This window comes from Balaenoptera physalus (assembly GCF_965194825.1).
Source record: "Balaenoptera physalus genome assembly, chromosome: 11".
NCBI lineage: Eukaryota > Metazoa > Chordata > Mammalia > Artiodactyla > Balaenopteridae > Balaenoptera > Balaenoptera physalus.
In genome coordinates, this window is record NC_138896.1 from 85,563,712 (window position 1) to 85,580,577 (window position 16,866).

General features: G+C 40.9%; 1 protein-coding gene and 2 long non-coding RNA genes across 11 annotated transcripts in view; 2 read left to right on the forward strand and 1 right to left on the reverse strand.

Annotated features, from left to right (window-relative positions):
- LOC309637546 overlaps positions 1-9,623 on the forward strand; it is a 34,658-nt gene extending 25,035 nt beyond the window's left edge. For all 4 annotated transcript variants that reach the window (XR_014250621.1, XR_014250622.1, XR_014250623.1 and 1 more), the window contains one exon: positions 9,547-9,623. This is a non-coding gene — a long non-coding RNA (uncharacterized lncRNA). The remainder of the gene's footprint in view (positions 1-9,546) is intronic.
- ADAMTS9 (ADAM metallopeptidase with thrombospondin type 1 motif 9) overlaps positions 1-16,866 on the reverse strand; it is a 223,530-nt gene that overhangs the window by 124,371 nt on the left and 82,293 nt on the right. For all 6 annotated transcript variants that reach the window (XR_014250528.1, XR_014250529.1, XM_082412046.1 and 3 more), the window contains 5 exons: positions 16,673-16,777; positions 16,373-16,540; positions 14,358-14,627; positions 9,573-9,734; positions 7,258-7,434 (listed from right to left, as the gene is read on the reverse strand). Coding sequence is in view for 4 of the 6 variants with exons in the window: in XM_082412046.1 (XP_082268172.1) it covers positions 7,258-7,434; positions 9,573-9,734; positions 14,358-14,627; positions 16,373-16,540; positions 16,673-16,777 (882 nt within the window). In the remaining 2 variants the exon portion in view is untranslated. The remainder of the gene's footprint in view (positions 1-7,257; positions 7,435-9,572; positions 9,735-14,357; positions 14,628-16,372; positions 16,541-16,672; positions 16,778-16,866) is intronic.
- LOC309637550 lies at positions 9,636-14,277 on the forward strand. Its single transcript, XR_014250633.1, has 2 exons — positions 9,636-9,723; positions 13,725-14,277. It is a non-coding gene; the product is annotated as an uncharacterized lncRNA (long non-coding RNA).

Genomic DNA, 16,866 nt, shown 5'->3' on the forward strand with positions numbered 1-16,866 from the left:
TTTTTTTTTAGGTTTGACCATTGTATTTTTTTTTTTTAACATCTTTATTGGAGTATAATTGCTTTACATTGTTGTGTTAGTTTCTGCTGTGTAACAAAGTGAATCAGCTATACGTTTACATATATCTCCATATCCCCTCCCTCTTGCGGCTCCCTCACACCCTCCTTATCCCACCCCTCTAGGTGGTCACAAAGCACCGAGCTGATCTCCCTGTGCTACTTCTTCAATGCCCAGCTGTCAGGGAACACCTACGAAAGTGTTCCCAAACAATGGTGCAAAACAGAAGAATGACAAGAGGATGGTACTTATTAGATGCAAGGGCATCCTACACAGGGACCCATTACATGCTGACATAGGGCTTTTCTCCCCAATTTATTTTTATAAGTTTACTGATCCCTTGGCTAATTGAATATTAATTGCTAATTGCCTGAGGTTGCCCTGTCTAATACGGTAGCCAACAGGCACAGGTGGCTGTTTATATTTAATTAAGTTAAATACAATTTAAAACGCAGTATCCCTATTGTACTTGGCCACATAATAAGTGCTTAATATTAGCCACATGTGACTAGTGGCTTCTATATTGGAAAGCAAAGATAGAGAACATTTCCAACATTGTGGAAAGTTATTGGACTGCTTTGGCCAAGGCATAACCTCATTCTAATAAGGGAAAGGGGATGCAGGCCTGGCTAAGAATGGTGGCTTTGTAGGTTCAGCCTATATTGATTCTTTTCCATACTACTTCCTGTACACTCTTTTCTTGGCTGCCAATTTTCTATTTTATAAATTTCTGGAAAGGGATGTTGCAGTGATTAAAACAATCCATGAAAATGAACAAGAGCAAGAAGCAAAGATGGTGATGTGGCAATCCACACATTCCAGATCTTTTTATTGGTACCTATTAAATAACAAAGCGGGAAATGTACTCTCAGCCACAACTTCCCACGCTGGTGAGGAGGCTGAGGACCCCACACGGGAGAGGCAGAAAGCCAGGCCCTCCACTTGTCCGGGCTCTCAGACCCCTGAACTCATGTTTGGGTTCTAATGTAAAGGTGAACAGAAGCATATTTCCTGACAGGAGGGTTTGAAAGGTTCCATGCCATCAGCGAGAGAGCATTTATCACTGAAAATTATTGAGCAACTGCACATTTAAAAGGAAAGACAAGATCAATCATTTATATCGGTTGAACAAAGATCATTAGCAACATGAAGATATATATATATATATCCTAATAGCAATTTGTATTTTTATGGTTGTAGTGAGGCTTCCAGGAAAAAACTGTCAGTTCTATATGTGTTCAAATGTTCTGTTTCCCCACTAGAATGAATAGCTCTGACTGTTCATTGCTGTATCCTTAGCATCCAGAACAGACTAGCCCCACAGTAGGCCCATAAAAAATATAAGCTGAAAAATGAGTGACTTTTTTTTTTAAAGGAACGACCCAGAGTCTTCTACGCCCTCCTCATAAATCTTCCTCAACTGCCTTTAATAATCAGGATTCCCTCCCAGCCAATTAGACTTGGACTCAGCCTCTACCTCCCACTCCACATTCCAAAGTTTCCATTCCTGTCCATTCCAGAAGGGCAACTCGCTGACCTGAGTCAGGAGGGAGGACCTTCACTCCTTCTCAGGGTCTAATGTCTCTCCTACCCTTGCCCCCATCCCCACCTTTGGACTTTTTTAAGACTGTAAAAACAGAAATATGTCAAGCTATCATGAAATATCAGCTGTCAGAAAGCAGGAACAGAATCTCTGATAGGCATACAATCACTGTAAATACGGAGGAAAAAAAAAATCCAGCTAAGTTTTATCTCCAGTGAAACAGATGCAGGACAGTGTTTTGCTTTTTTGGAGCACATGTGAGATGAGTGGTTTATAGAGTCTTAATCTACCCTGAGTTCAAATAAACTTTGTAATTTCATATGTCATAATGTTTTCATTAAAAAAAAAAACCTATCTTATTTTTTATACTCCATATTGATAGAGCCAAATAATGTGTTTCTTATTTCTTTCTTAAAAGACACTAGAAGTATATTTAAGATGTGTCTTCATTAGTAAAAGAAAAAAAAATCTTATATTTATAAAAAAATGCATACACATTTAATGTGATATTCCTTATAGCCCAAATTTTTATATCATCCTCCAAATCTGGCTATTATGATATTTTAAAAATAAAAAAGAGGGCTTCCCTGGTGGCGCAGTGGTTGAGAGTCTGCCTGCCAACGCAGGGGACGCGGGTTCGAGCCCTGGTCTGGGAGGATCCCACATGCCGCGGAGCAACTAGGCCCGTGAGCCACAACTACTGAGCCTGCGCGTCTGGAGCCTGTGCTCGGCAACGAGAGGCCGCGATAGTGAGAGGCCCGCGCACCGCGATGAAGAGTGGCCCCCGCTTGCCACAACTAGAGAAAGCCCTCGCACAGAAACGAAGACCCAACACAGCCATACATACATACATACATACATACATACATAAAAAGAATGTAAGCAGACAAGAATAGCATTAAAAAAATTAAAAAAAAATTAAAAAAAAAATAAATAAAAATAAAAAAGAGAGATGTTTTGCCATTCCCTAAACATAATCAGTTGTTTGAAGTGTTCATAGCTGCCGGTTATGGGAATTTACCAGTAAAAGTTATAAATTTACATTTTCTACTGCTGGAGTCAAAGGGGCAATGTCAGTATTAGCTAAATAACACTGAGTCTAGATGGAATGTGAGTTTTAGGCGTATCCTTTTATTGAATATAAGCAGGAGTTTAAAAAATTCATTCTGAACACGCGCTGTTTCTTTCTACCAAAACAAACAGGACATTGGGAGACACTGCTTTGGAAAAGATCCCTGGTGTTCTCCTTACTGGCTACAAGTAATAAATCCTTCCTTCTCCCAGGGGAGAAAAAAAAAAAAGGTATACTGACATTGAAGTTGTATCGCTAAAGTAGATTATCACACAGTCAAATCGATTCATAAGAACGCCTCTCTCGACAGGGTAACATGGGGGCTAAATGTGACACAGATTTGCTTAACTTGGCTTGGTACATAGTAAATACTCAGTAAACGTTAGCTACGATCACCTGCTTTGGAGAAGTTATCTTATTCAGCACCTCATAAAAAAACCCTCAAATGCATATAGGGACTCCCTTATTTTGGTCCTTTCCTCCCCAGTTACCATAACAAACTACAGTGCAAAATGGAGGCTCAGTAGGGGAATGTGGAACCAGCAGAGATCTGAGGTCATCTTTATGATTTATCATTTTTTGAAAAGTGCAGGTTCTCTTAAAACTTTCAAGTTACTGTTATGTTTTATTTTTCTTTAATAAGAAATGCTTCTGATATGTATTGCAGGTGAACAAATAACAAAATTGACAAATGTTGTAAGTCTTTTACAGTTATCTGAACACAAAGAATAAGGTATGATCAAACTGATGCACATTAGGTGAGCTTTTTCCTGTACCTGGCTCCTCTGACATATTCAGAACCATTTCTCCTCATCACTGGTTTTGTCTTCTGGCTATGCCTTAGCATTATCTACAAATTCAATAAATGGAGCATTCATATTTCATAGGTGAGACTCAATGAATCAGGACAACAGTATTAGAGAAGAAAAGAAACCCAACAAAATATTAGGCCTCGTATTTGTTTTTGTTTATATCACTAAGCATCATTTCCAATCCAGAAATATTTTTTTAAGTATCCCTTTAAAATACACATTTTGAACTATCCAATTACATAAAGCTTGCCACTTGGCTAACTCAGATTTGGGAGAGGGATGGTACAGGTTGGAGGGGATTTACAAAATTAAAACGTGTCTTTTTAAAACCAAAAGAAACATACACACGCATTTCTAAGCACACAGCCTACCTGCCTTTACAGTCTGCTGATACACACTGATTTTTAAACATTGTATATAAAATTAAATAACATGGAAAAAATAAATATGCTTTATTATATAAACACATAGAAATCTGTACTGCTCAAAATATTCAGATAATACTAGGCTTGGCTGCTTAAAATGTATTCGGAAAGTATGGTAGTGATATTTACAATCTTTATTTTTGCTAGAGATAGATGTGGTGAGGTGATAAAATACTGATGTCAGACATTTTCTCTTCCTACCTACAGAAGCTGCAAACTTTAATATGAAAATGAGGTAGACACAAATTCATAAGTTGGCCAGGCAGAAACAAAAGCACAGTTCCTTCGTGAGCTCATAAATTCTCATTATTCGGGTCGACAGGCATTATTCCAAAGCACCTAAAGCAAGGCTCAGAGAACACATTTAGGTTTTGGCATGAAAAACTCACACGAGCAATTTCTCCTAAGGAGAACCATGGTCTGTCTCCAAGGCAATCGGCAAGTAGATACATGAGGCAATGCAAAAAGGAAGGCTGGAGGACCATCTTGGATAGGTGACGTCACCTAGCAACCTTTTTGATTTTATCTTGAAGCAGCTTACTCTAGAATGCTACAGATTTTTTAACCCACTTCCCACTACAGTTTGACAGCTCTCTTTCCAATTTATCCCTCTAGTCACGGGATGTGTGCATGCAATAGGCAAATCAGTGTTAAGAACCTTATTTCAAAAATAAAACATTACCAAGTCAGAGTGCAAGGACACGTTCAAAAGAGGACAGAAAAGACGAAATCTGGGGAGGGTGTTTTCCACAATCACGATTCTAAATCTCTAGTGACTTGAGCCAGAATTAAGGGTCTTAAAATGGGTACCTGAAGCCTACATTCACAAAAGCTTCATTTTAGAGAGTCTGGACACCACGCTAACAGCCATTTGGAGTTTCTCTCCTAAATACTGCTCCTTAGTAACAACTGTTGAACTAGGCTATCTTCATTTTGACCTTGGAAAAGACCTACTCACACAGCAATAGTTGCTTCTCAACACTATCTCCAGCTTGGGAGTACTTGGGGAAAGAAAGCAACAAGGCTGGAGGGGAACTAAAGGCTACCCTTGGTCTCTAATAAATCTAGTTCACTTTCTCTTGAAAGCAACATGTTAGCACCTCGAATACAGTTTTTGTTGTTGTTAATGTCACTCTCAGTTACAATGATGAAGCACCATAGAAGTGGCTTTATGGCTGTTAACACAATTCACTGAGGTATGCTTCAATCTAGAATTACTAAGAAATTGTACCAAAGCATCAATAAAAGTCAACATAAAAGTAAAATCCAAATCCTACAGTAAGAATCTAAAAGGCTGCCCTCACACACATAATTTAAATAATATATTACAAATGGATCTATTTAAATAAAATGCTTTTGATTTAGTTGTTTTAAAAATCACAATAAAAAGCCTTGTAGAAGTGGCCTTGCTCCCAGGCTGCAGAGGCATTTGAATATATATTTGAATAATGATCACTTTACAAAGGAAGCATTAAAATCGCATAGGCAGCAAAAATATTTTCAAAATCTGTGTATTTGCTCCTGTGCATTACAGAGCATTTAGAATCTCTCTCTTTTTCTCTGTGTGTTTCAGAAAACTATGTGCAGGCCCAAGAACAACAACTACAATAAGAAAAACTTAAAGTCTTCAGTTAACTAGCAGATCATATTTTAAAATTTAAGCACTTAAGCTCTTAAAATATCTGTGGGAGAGGGTGGTGATCCGGTGTAAAAAAGAATTAAGCTGTGTTTAGAAAGTGTTCAAGAAAGAGAATGCTGTGGAAACTAATGTATATATACTATATAATATATATTGTATATATATTATATACAATATACAGTGCATAATATTATATTATTATTATATTATATATACACACACACATACCCTCTGAGGGTTAGGAGATGTTTTTTGGTCAATATTAAAGAAACACAACTTTTTAGAGAGCTACTAGATTTTTTGATATATACTCCAGTGTGGTATTGGTGTTGGCTGAGTGAAAGGAGTGAAAATATAATGGGCTCAAGAGGGAAAATTTCATGAAAAATAATATGTAATAGGTGACTTAGGGAAGCTGGACTGTCAGAAGATGTTCTTGATATTCTAAGGTTATTTCTGATCTTTTTCAAAATGTTCATTTTGGGAGACTGCCAGTATTGCAGACAAAATACTCTGGGTAAACAATACATCTGAAATGCCCTTGAATAAAATCCTTAGAGCCCAGCTGAATAGTACCAGTTGAGATAACGCTCTAAATTCTTCTAGATTTCTACTTAATACAAAGTACAGTAGTTATACAGCTAGTGTTCTACCTGCAGACACAATCTCTGACACTGAAACCCTTGACTCTTAGAAGTGTCAACAGGTATTAGCCATGTCAGGTCAGTTAATCTGCTCTTTAGTTGGTTTTAGGAATGGTTAAGACTTTTCCTCAGAACCCTATGGAATAAAAAAGTCTTTTGGATATGACTTTATATAATATTAATTCAGCTTCAGTGCAATTAATGTATTCACAGGAATGTTTACTCTATTTACATGAAACAGCCCTAATGACTCCATACCTATGGCACAATTTAGCCACAGTATCGTTTTGACATAGCCTATCCTTCTGTTTGCCAAGAGCTGCCCCAGAAGTTTGCACAGTATTTACAGTGGCGAATCTGTCTCACAATGTCATTTAAAAGTAGATCGCAAAGGAAGCCTAGGACCAAAGAAAAAAATGGTCTCAAACAGGCTTTGTGTCTTGATAGAAGAGAGAACATTTCAGATGCCTTGAATGGCATCAGGTCACTGAGTCCACTTTTGGTCTTTTGAATTTTCCAAATGGTTTCAGTCGATTTTGTGGGCACAACCTTTTTGGTGTCTGTGTTGAGAGCTGTACCCGAGTCACAGAGAGGCAAGGTATAGTCTCTGAATCAAAAATTGCTTTGGCCTCAATAAGCAGGTATCTTCCCACCAAAGTCAAAACTACCAGCTTAGAAAAGGAAAGAATATCTGCTTTTGAGTTGTCTGCTTAAATCACTTTGGAGCTTAATAACGGCACGGAGTTATTTAGTTTCTTAAAAAAACACACACACACACACAAATATATATAGTCTAGTTATAGGAAAGGATGCTACTTCTGGGCGTTGGCAAAGGCCTGTATGAGGTACAAGTCACCTGTAAGGTCACTTTGGCAATCTCATAAAAAAAATTAATTCTGTTGTATGTCAATATGAAGAAAATAGCAGACTGTGTATAGCACAGTTTCAGGGATGCCCTTGTGAAGAGGATAATTATCTGTCTCAAAGGAGTGACCCAGAACACCTTGGAATTGGGCATGTTAGTTACGTATTTTGCTTAACAAACATGAATAGTTAGGGCCGTACCGAACTCCAAGGGCCAGTACTCCATGCAGCGTCTTGAGGACAAGCATGTGTGTTACATTGCTCTCGATCTGGAGGCTTGTCAAGAATTTCACAGCTCAGATCTAGAAACCGTTCCCCGCTGGGCCGCTGACAGACCACCAGTCTTGTCCGCAAGCCTCCACCGCACAGCTTAGTACACTGGAAGAAGAAAAAGGAAGGCAGTTATTTTGCCTGAACAGCCAGTGGCAAATTTTCTTTTCCCGTGAGAAAAACGTCTTAGCCAGACTCTATTACAGCATCAGGCAAGATAAGTCTGTAGGCAGAACGAAGCTGAGTTACCAAAAGTAATATACACAGCAGACCGGAGCCCTCTACTTTCATGGTAGGTATTGTTTATTGAGCATTTGCTCTTCATCTGTACTAAGTGCTTTTATATATATTATCTCATCAAGAGGAGAGTGTAATTATTTGCCGCATTTTATATATGGGGCAACTGAGCTTAAGAGAGTTTCACTTGATCAAAGTCAATTCAACAGCAGGTGTCTAGCATAAGACTACAGCCTTTTTTTGAGGTATTCAAAACCAAAAATCAAAGAAACAAATAAAAATCTAAAAACCACTCAGTACCAAATAAAGGAAATAATGACTTAGCTGGTTTTATTTTCTGGCAACCTCTAAGAAGTTGTCACCAACCTTTGTCTATTCTGTGACTCTAGTCTCCACAGACCTTTCTGACGTTCAAATATTTTATGTTATCTCTGAATCTGAGGATAATGATGGCTTTCCCCTAGGATGAGTAAACAGTGTGGTGGGAACATTGGATAAGGTTCTGACTGTTGGCTAGACCCACACTTCTGAGGCAGGAACAAGTTGTATTTCTTGGACAGTACCGCTGTGCTCACATCCAGGAACACTGACTGTTCCCCTGCTGTGTCAAGGCCAGATCTCCCACAGAATTTGGAATGATCTGGTCCGTGCTGACAGCCAGCATCCCAGCAAATGCGTGTACTCTCCTGGCTTCTATCCAATTACAGAAGCTGAAGCACAGGCCCCACGGGACAGAACTTTACGAGGAGTTTTGGGAAACCCACAGTATACACGTCTCCAAACCTGACTTCCCCTTCCGGCCTTTCAGCAAAGCCCTCCAGAATGACGTATTATCACCGAAAGTTAACAAACTCTCCGTTATGAGTGCCTATGACTACTAGGTTACGTGGATGAAAGCATGAAATGTGGACACGTGATTTCATTTAGCCAGGGGTGTGGACAAACATGCCCGTCCATCTCATGTGTCTTTGTTCCCCTCTTGGCAGGGGTGGGGGGGGTCTCCACGATGTTAATCCTCGTGTGTTATTTTATAAATTTTACAGTCAAGACAGAACAACTCAACAAACTCTAAATATGTGTTCTCCCTGTGGATTCAAGAGTAGAGAGATATATTCTTTGTTAATTAAATATAAAACAATAAGCATCTAAAGTCCTACACATGACAGTGGCTCAAAACCCCATTCGATAATAATAGTAATACTAATGATAATCAGTATTATTGGTAGTAATAATACTGATTATCATTATTATAAAAGCAGTTAACTGTGATTGAAGGCTATGGGCTAGGATTTTGACACACTATCTCATATAATAGATGTGAAGTGAGTGCCATTATTATTCCCATTTATAGACGAGAATACAGACATTTGGCAAAGTTATATTATTTGTTAAAGCCACAAAGCTTTCAAGAGCCAGGCCTGGGAATGGGACCCAGTTTTGCCTGCTCCAAATATTCTATTGCCTTTCATCGGTCATAGCAGGCAATTCTTAAAAGGTAACAGCTGAAGAATTTTATTATTTGAGACTATACAGCTAATTATTCATTTCTACAATTAAAATGCATCACCTTTGATAAGAATATTCATTCATCCTATTCATTCTGGTTCATCAGGGATTTGAAATATTAGGAGACACGATGCCATGGGAACAAGGGTGCATCACAAACACCCCAAAACTATGAAGAAGATGGCAAAATTTCCATTGACTGATTTAACACACATTTTCAATCACTTTAAAAGCACCCATGTTTTAATCAGCAGAGGCTAACAATTTAAACTAGCATTTATCTGCATTCTTTCCTAACTTTTCTCTCCTGTGTAGTCAAGCTGTCTCTACTTGGTAATAAATGCACTTTTAAAATAGTCCAGAATTAAGACAGTTCTCCTAGTTAACCTGAAATCAAGAAGCTTTAACTAGAGCTAGTTCTTTTCTTCAAATAAATTATGAACAATAACACTGTTTGGTGTTTGGTTTTTCCCAAAGGATGTATAAGTGGAGTTTGCTCTCACCTCTCCCCAGCTGCCATAAGCCCACTGAGGGCAAGGGCCAGATTCGCAGGATCTCTGCTCATCGGGTTTGATTCTCTCCACGCAGTCGTTGGCAGTGTATCCATTTTCATCTTGACACACAACAACACGCCGCTGGGACCCACCAGCACAGGTACTGGAACACTGAACACAGCAGACATCAGTCAACAGGTTAATCCCTACCTCGATCTCCATCTCAGGGACACAAAAAGCAGCTGGTTGAAGGGTCAGAGACAAATGTGGCAGAAACCATTCTCAAGTCATCCACGATGGACAGAAAGCAATCCTGAGAACCTCCCTTCCGTGGGGCTGTTTAAAGTTCACGTCTTAGCAGCACCTGGAGGGCAGAAACACGGCTTCCCCCTTGCGCAGGTTAGGTCTCAGTAGGTGTTTAATAAATGCCTAATGAGTGATCATGTCTTGGGATTTCCAAAGCTGTCCTATTCATCCTTTGCATCTCTGAGAGGTACAGACTCGCTGACTGACACCACAGTCTACTGGGAAATTCTCTTCTTTTCAAAACTACAAGCGCTTATTTAGAAACAACATTTAACTTCCCTTTCAACACCAGGGTGAAATCACATGATTCAGGAATTGCCAGTTGTTGAAATTAAGCTTCTGTACTAACTTCTTCAATTACCCAAGGAAAGCATCACGGAATGTCACTTACATATCATTTCCTTGCAGGTAACGTTCCCGTCTCTCCCTTGGCAAAAGCCTCTACTTCCGTGGCTAATGGTAGCAAGATTTGTTTTCCTTCTTTATTTTTATTCCTCAGTGAACTTGAATTCCATATTGACAGACCTCTCTTCAGGTGCATGAGCTTAGTGCTTACTCCCTCTCATGGTTGTCACAGAATTATGTTCACCCTTCAGCTAATTTCCCACACAAGCTTCTCATAGCTCTCTTATTTATCTACATCTTGAGTGTTTTTTTCTTTCCATAATTTCCTTATCTTTTGAAACCCGATGTGTTTGCTGGTCTCCTTCACTCTGACCCTTAACTTGTACAATCTGTTTGCTTGTAAAACAACCATCTAGTCCTCCAAGCAATCCAATTCTCACGAATTATCAAGTCTCTGACCGCATCTGCAACATTGTTTTGAGTTCCCGGTTCCAATGGTTGATTTGTGCTATCAAACCCCAGCTCAAACCAGCGTTATTTCAAAATACCCATAAATACTGCTCCTTGCTGGTTGGCTTCTTCCATATAAAGATGTGAAAATGTTTATCTTTTGCTTATTGTACTGGACTTCAGTTCAATTTCCCTGCCTATGCTGGTCAAATTATGAATGATTTTCAAATATATTGAGTTTAATTTTTAAATGTAGAGCAGGAAAATAGATTTATGAATTCTGTCTGAGCAAATATTTAGGTAATTTTTGATTTACAAAAATCCTACCTCTATTCTCTGAGGGTTCTGATATACTCACTCGAAACTTAAAAATATTTGTTTTCTACTTTTAAACAACTTATTATGCGAGAAACACAGAGACCTATTATTTTAATCGGCTTTGTTTGGGGACCAGAATTTAAAACATTAGGAAGGACCTTCCATATTGTAAACAGATTTGGAATATATATATTTTGGCCCTTGAGTTTTTCCTCTGATAATAAAATCTTGTATTAATTGTTTATTATGTCACCTGTGTTATTGTCCCAATAAAATGGTAAGCTCCTTCAGCGGGGATCAGTGTCATACTTGTATCCCTATTAGATCCTATAGTGCTGGTCACAGGATCTACTGCCTGATCCAATTAGAGTTTCTAGAAGCAATAGTTCCAGAAACCACATGCTACCCTCCCTTCAATATGGCTGAGTGGAGCAAGGAAGGATAACAAATCCAAGGTCAACTAATCTACTGGCTGCCCAGTGACCAGTCAGATGCTTCCTATTGAGAGTCTGACCAAACAGAGAAAGCGCTCAGCTGGGGGCCAAGCAATTGCGCCATACAGTCTAGAACTTGTGCTTGCACAGTTCTGAACCCAGCATCGGCCTGGGTCTTTATACTCCCATACACAGGTGAAGTATTGTACATCATCTTTCTCCAGGTCCAATTTTGCCATTTTTTGATTAACAGGGATTCTTAGTTCCATTCCCATGTTGCAGAATTTCACTCTGGACTTACTTTGTTAACAATTTTCCTGTCCTCTTTAGATGACATATTTTCCCAGGTAAACGTTCCTCCAAACAAACCCCGTACCTATCATCCACACTGAACAAAACAAGAGAGAATGGCCACTAGGGAAGCAAGAGATGATGGACATCTGGTATTTTTATCTGCCTACTATACCTCCCCTTAACACCTGGCAGCCCAATTTTCCTTTAAGGAATCATTTCTCCCCCAATGGATGTCACCTTAGTGGGACTGTGTTTTAAGATGCTCTACATTTCCCTGATCAAGGAGTAAGAGGAACGGGCTGAGCCAATCAGACTTTCCTGGGAATTTGAATCCTGAGCAGAGCAACTCAAGGGTGGTTCAGAGTTGAAAAGGGCTCATTAAGACAGAAACTCCTTAAAGAAATTATACTGTAGATACTGTTACATCTAGAGATCAGAGACTGGCATTTGGCCTGGCGGCCAAATCTGGCCTGCAAGCTGTTTTTATAACTCAAGTGTTATGGGAACACAGCCATTTCCATGTGTTTACATATTGTCTATGCCTGCTTTTGTGCTAAGACAGCAGAGCTGGTTAGCTGCAACAGAGACTGCATGGTCCACACAGCTGAAAATATTTATTACCTGGCCCTTTGCAGAAAAAATGTGCCAACCCCTAGCTAGATCCCTGAAGATGTTCTGGTCCCAGTCTCTACTGGGGCTAAATGAACAGTATTGTTTGTTTTGCTTTCCCTTGAAGGAATCAATTCCTTTTCTTTTGCTTGCAACCAGAGACCCCTAGTTGGTAACACACCAAAAAACTTACAGAAGGTTCAGGTTTACGCAAAAACATACTGTAAAATGAGGTTCTGATTCCAGAAACTACTGAAAACGTTAGATTCCCATTTTCTAGTGCTCATGATTCTTTGCTGCCTTTCCTGCTGTGGCAGGCAGGAAGAGCCATGCATCCCGAACCACGCAGAGATGTATACACACGCCACACTCTCCTGGGAGTAAGTCAGGCACGTCAGCCTAGAGCTGAAAAATCACATTGTCCACCTTCAGCCTCACTTAACTTAGAAAAAAAAAAAATCCCCAAACAAAAAACAGGCACAATGAGAAGAAGGGTATTGTCCATTGCTGCAAAAAGGTTACCTAATCCTCCCTAACTGGGAACTCTGCCCAAGGGCAGAATCATTCAGTCTTAAAGGAATGCATTATCCACATACGTAGTCCTAAATAAGAACAGCTTCCAGTGCCTTTTTTTTTTTTTTTTTAAAGTTCTAGTGTTATCATTAGAATACACATGTTTGAGTTGTGAATTTTTTCCACTGGAAAAATCATGGGACACTCAGTGATGACCTCTCTTGATCACCCTTTAATTTCTCAGAACCCAAATTTCTTCTAAGCCAGGCAAAGGAAGCCTCAAAGTGGGAAGTAAGGGAGGAGAATGAGGCGGTGAAGGTCCCAGGCAGATGTTCTGCTTACAACCAACAGGTGCAGTGTGTGAAAACACTCAGTGGCTATCTGCATTCACAGGAAAGTAAACCTAATTTATTGAAACATAACCATGGTGGGAAACTGACAGGTTCCTTCTAATGCTTTTTAGTCCAGAAACAATTAAACACAATTAGCAGTACTAGAAGGAAATGAATAGTAAACAATTAAAAAGAAGACTTCATGAGTGATTAATAAACACCAAACTCCCCATATCTCCCCAGGGTCCCTTGCTACCTTACCCCTCCTGAAGTTCCTTTAGACATGTCCAGTATTCCACAATAAAATTATTTTTTGGAAAATTATTCAATAAAAATTCTAAAACTTTCAAAAGCATATTTTTCCTTTGAATGCTAAATATCATGTGTCAAGGTCTTCCTAATTTGAAGGACAAAGATAACGATAACAATAAAAATAATCGTCCACATTTATTAAATTTTCACGATGGTGGGCAGAGTGTAAAACACTTTATTCGCATCGTTGTATTTAATTCTTACGACAACCCAAGAAAGTTGGAGTTATTGTTAACTTTGTTTTACAGGTGAGGAAACAGGCTCAAAGAGGAGAGGGGACCTGCCAAAGACACCAAAATTTGCAAGTGCAAGTCCTTGGATCAAACAGAGGCATCTTTCCTTAAAGCCTGTGCTGATAACCATTCAGTTACGGTACTTTCCCTCAGCACAGATTTTACCCAGCCTAGTCCTTCTCTCCTAATCCAAGACAATGATCTACTACTACAAATGGCATAGCCGTTGTGCCACTTCAAGACTACACTCATCTGGAAAATAGCAAGAAGGAAAATGACTTTCATTAAAAACTCCCTTTCAGAAAAGTTCTTCTGCCCTTTTAATTTTCCTTCAGGTAAGAGCTGCCTGCCACCTCCAGGATCAACCATCACAGCTTCACATTACCTTCCAGGAAGCTGCCTGATCAAATCATCCAGCAGGGACACCCCCTCCTCCACCCAGTTAAGGTAGCTTAGAGGTGTGGGCAGACTGTCTCAAGTGACACCTCTTCCGGGACTGCAATTAACCTCAACAAATGAAGATGCACAGTGTCAATCCCTTCTGACATAAATATGCTCCAGAGGTGTTTCTAGTTTTGTTTCCCTCCAAGCACTACATCAAATGAAAGAGAAGAAAGCAAATTCGCAAAGGCTTCAGGGAATACTCACTGCTCCCCAGGGGCCGGTCCTCCACTGGTTTCCTCCCAGCACATGGGTGCGGCTAGGGCTGACGCTCCTGGGGCGATAATCCTCGTTTTGGAAAGGGTGCTGAGCGAGGCCACCGTCTGGGGTCCGTTGAGGGCATGGTGACATGGAACAGTCCTGGTCGGTTTCTGGGATATAATCCGGGTCACACTCGATTTGATCGATCACGTGGTCACTGTAGTTGACACAGACCACTTGCCGGGTGGTCCTCCCTTGCCCACACGTCACGGAGCACTACATTGGACGTTCAGAAAGAGAAAGGGTGGTTCAGCCAGTCGCTCAGGCCCAAAACCCTGGCATATCCCCGTCTCTTTTCTTCCCACCTCATGGTCACTTTCATGGAGAAGCCCTGCCGGCCCAGTATGCAAAATACATCCCCATCAGTCACTTCCCACCATCTCTGCCATCACCTCCCTAGTCCAGGCCACCGCCTTCCCTTGCCAGGACTATTGCAGTGGCCTTTCAGCTGGGCTCCTGTTTGTAATCTTGACGCTTTCCTCCCAACCCAAGTCTGTTATCCACATATCATAAACCATGCCCCTTGCAAACAATAGTCAAATCATGTCATTCACCTAGTGACTTCCCAATTCACTGTGAATAATGTCCACAGTCCTTACCTTGACCTAGTAGGCCCTTCATGATGTGGCCACTGGCTACCTTTTTGACACATCTCTTATCATTCTCCACACTGCACTCCAGCCCCACAGGCCTTATGGATGCTTTTTGAGCAGGCCAAGAACACCCCTGTCTCAGGGTCTTTGCAGCTGCTCTACTTTCTGCTGTACAACACGGATATCCATGTGGTTCACTGCTTCACTCCATGCAAGCCCTGCTCAGTGCAATGTGAGGCCTTTTCTGACCACCTCGTCTAAAAGCACATCACCTCTTTCTCTCTGCCATTACTGTGTTTGACCTTTTTTCTGGTATGTATCAGTATCTGGTGCTATATCATATATTTATACCTTTATTTGCTCATTGACTGGAATCGCCATTGGAATGATCTTCATAAAGGCAAGGACTTTCTTATTTGTCAGTCACTGCTCTTTCTAAATACCTGGTGAGTAGACAGATGGATCTGATAGATGTACGTGTGTATGTTTGGAAGCTCAGGGCGTGAGAGCGAGATTATCTACCATTTACTGAGCACCTTCTTTGTTCTAAGTATTTAACAGACAGAATCTCAAATAATCCTTACAACAGCCTTACAAGGGTAGATATTCTTTTCGGCCTCTTTTAAGAGCAGAAGAAACTGAGGTTCAAGGACTAACAGCAGACTGCTCAAGGTCATGCAGCCAGTTAACGTCAATGTCTGGATTTTTACACAGCCTTCTCTGAATCCAGCTCTCAAATTTCATATATGTATTATGGTACTTATTGAGATATTCATCTCTATTCTCTTCACCTGTCCTCAGCTCTGTATTTCCTGGACTCGGGAGCTTTTGCAAGACAGAAAGCAGGAGTTACCTGAACACAAAGGTTTTTCTGCTTTTATAAAAGTCCACAGGTGGTTCCTGGTGTGCACAGGAGGCTGGGTCCCCAGCATTGCCTGAGGGTTCCTACTTCTCACTCTCGGCAGGGAAGCCAGAGGCACAGGACTTGAAGGGACCACGGGATGCAGGAGGCACCCAGATGCAAGTTGAGGCCCTGCCCTTACTCCCCCCACTTCTCCCTGCTACTTCTGGTACTCCACAAGCCTACTACGTTCTAATGGGACTTGGCTCAGTTAAGACTGCATTTTCCAACCAGCCCAACAGGATGTGGGCTTAAGGGGTTGTAAGTTGATTTACACATTTTTAAAAAATGTGCATTTCTTGCACATCTGGCTAAGATTCATACCAGCTGCACATACGCGGAGAAGAATATCTCACAACCAACTCCAATTCTAAAATAGGACCCGCTGACCTTGGGGACCCACGACTAGTCATCCCCCTTACGGCTCCCCCAGTCCCCTCCCAATTCCAGAGAATTCACTTGCTTACAGGGTTCCAGTCCAGAGCCTTCCACCGCCCACAGGGGGTCACAGAACATTCCTCCTTGGCCACTGGTCTAGGGAGGGTTGCACAGGCACTCTCGTCAGCCACAGAGCCATCCTCGTCCCGACAGCTGACATATCTCATCCGGGTACCTTTGCCGCAAGTGGCTGAGCACTGGGTGTTGGAAGAAAACAATGCAGAGACGTCACGTGAAACAGTCACTCATTGGATAGAGACCTACCCTCTCAAGTCGTGTCAGAGAACGTCTGCCTTCCCTCCCACCCTCTCTACTTCTTCCGTTCTTACTGGCGTCCAAGACCCAAATCGCCACTGGGTCCTTGGAGCACTGTGTGTGCTTCTCCTTGCTTCCGGGGCAGCGGGGGGAGGGTGACAAGATGGTAATTCACAGTCCTAGACGCGGACGGGAAGAAAAGGCCAAAGTTACCTTTCAGTCATGGCGTATACAAATATAAGGACTAAGAATTCTAAGATCTCAGACT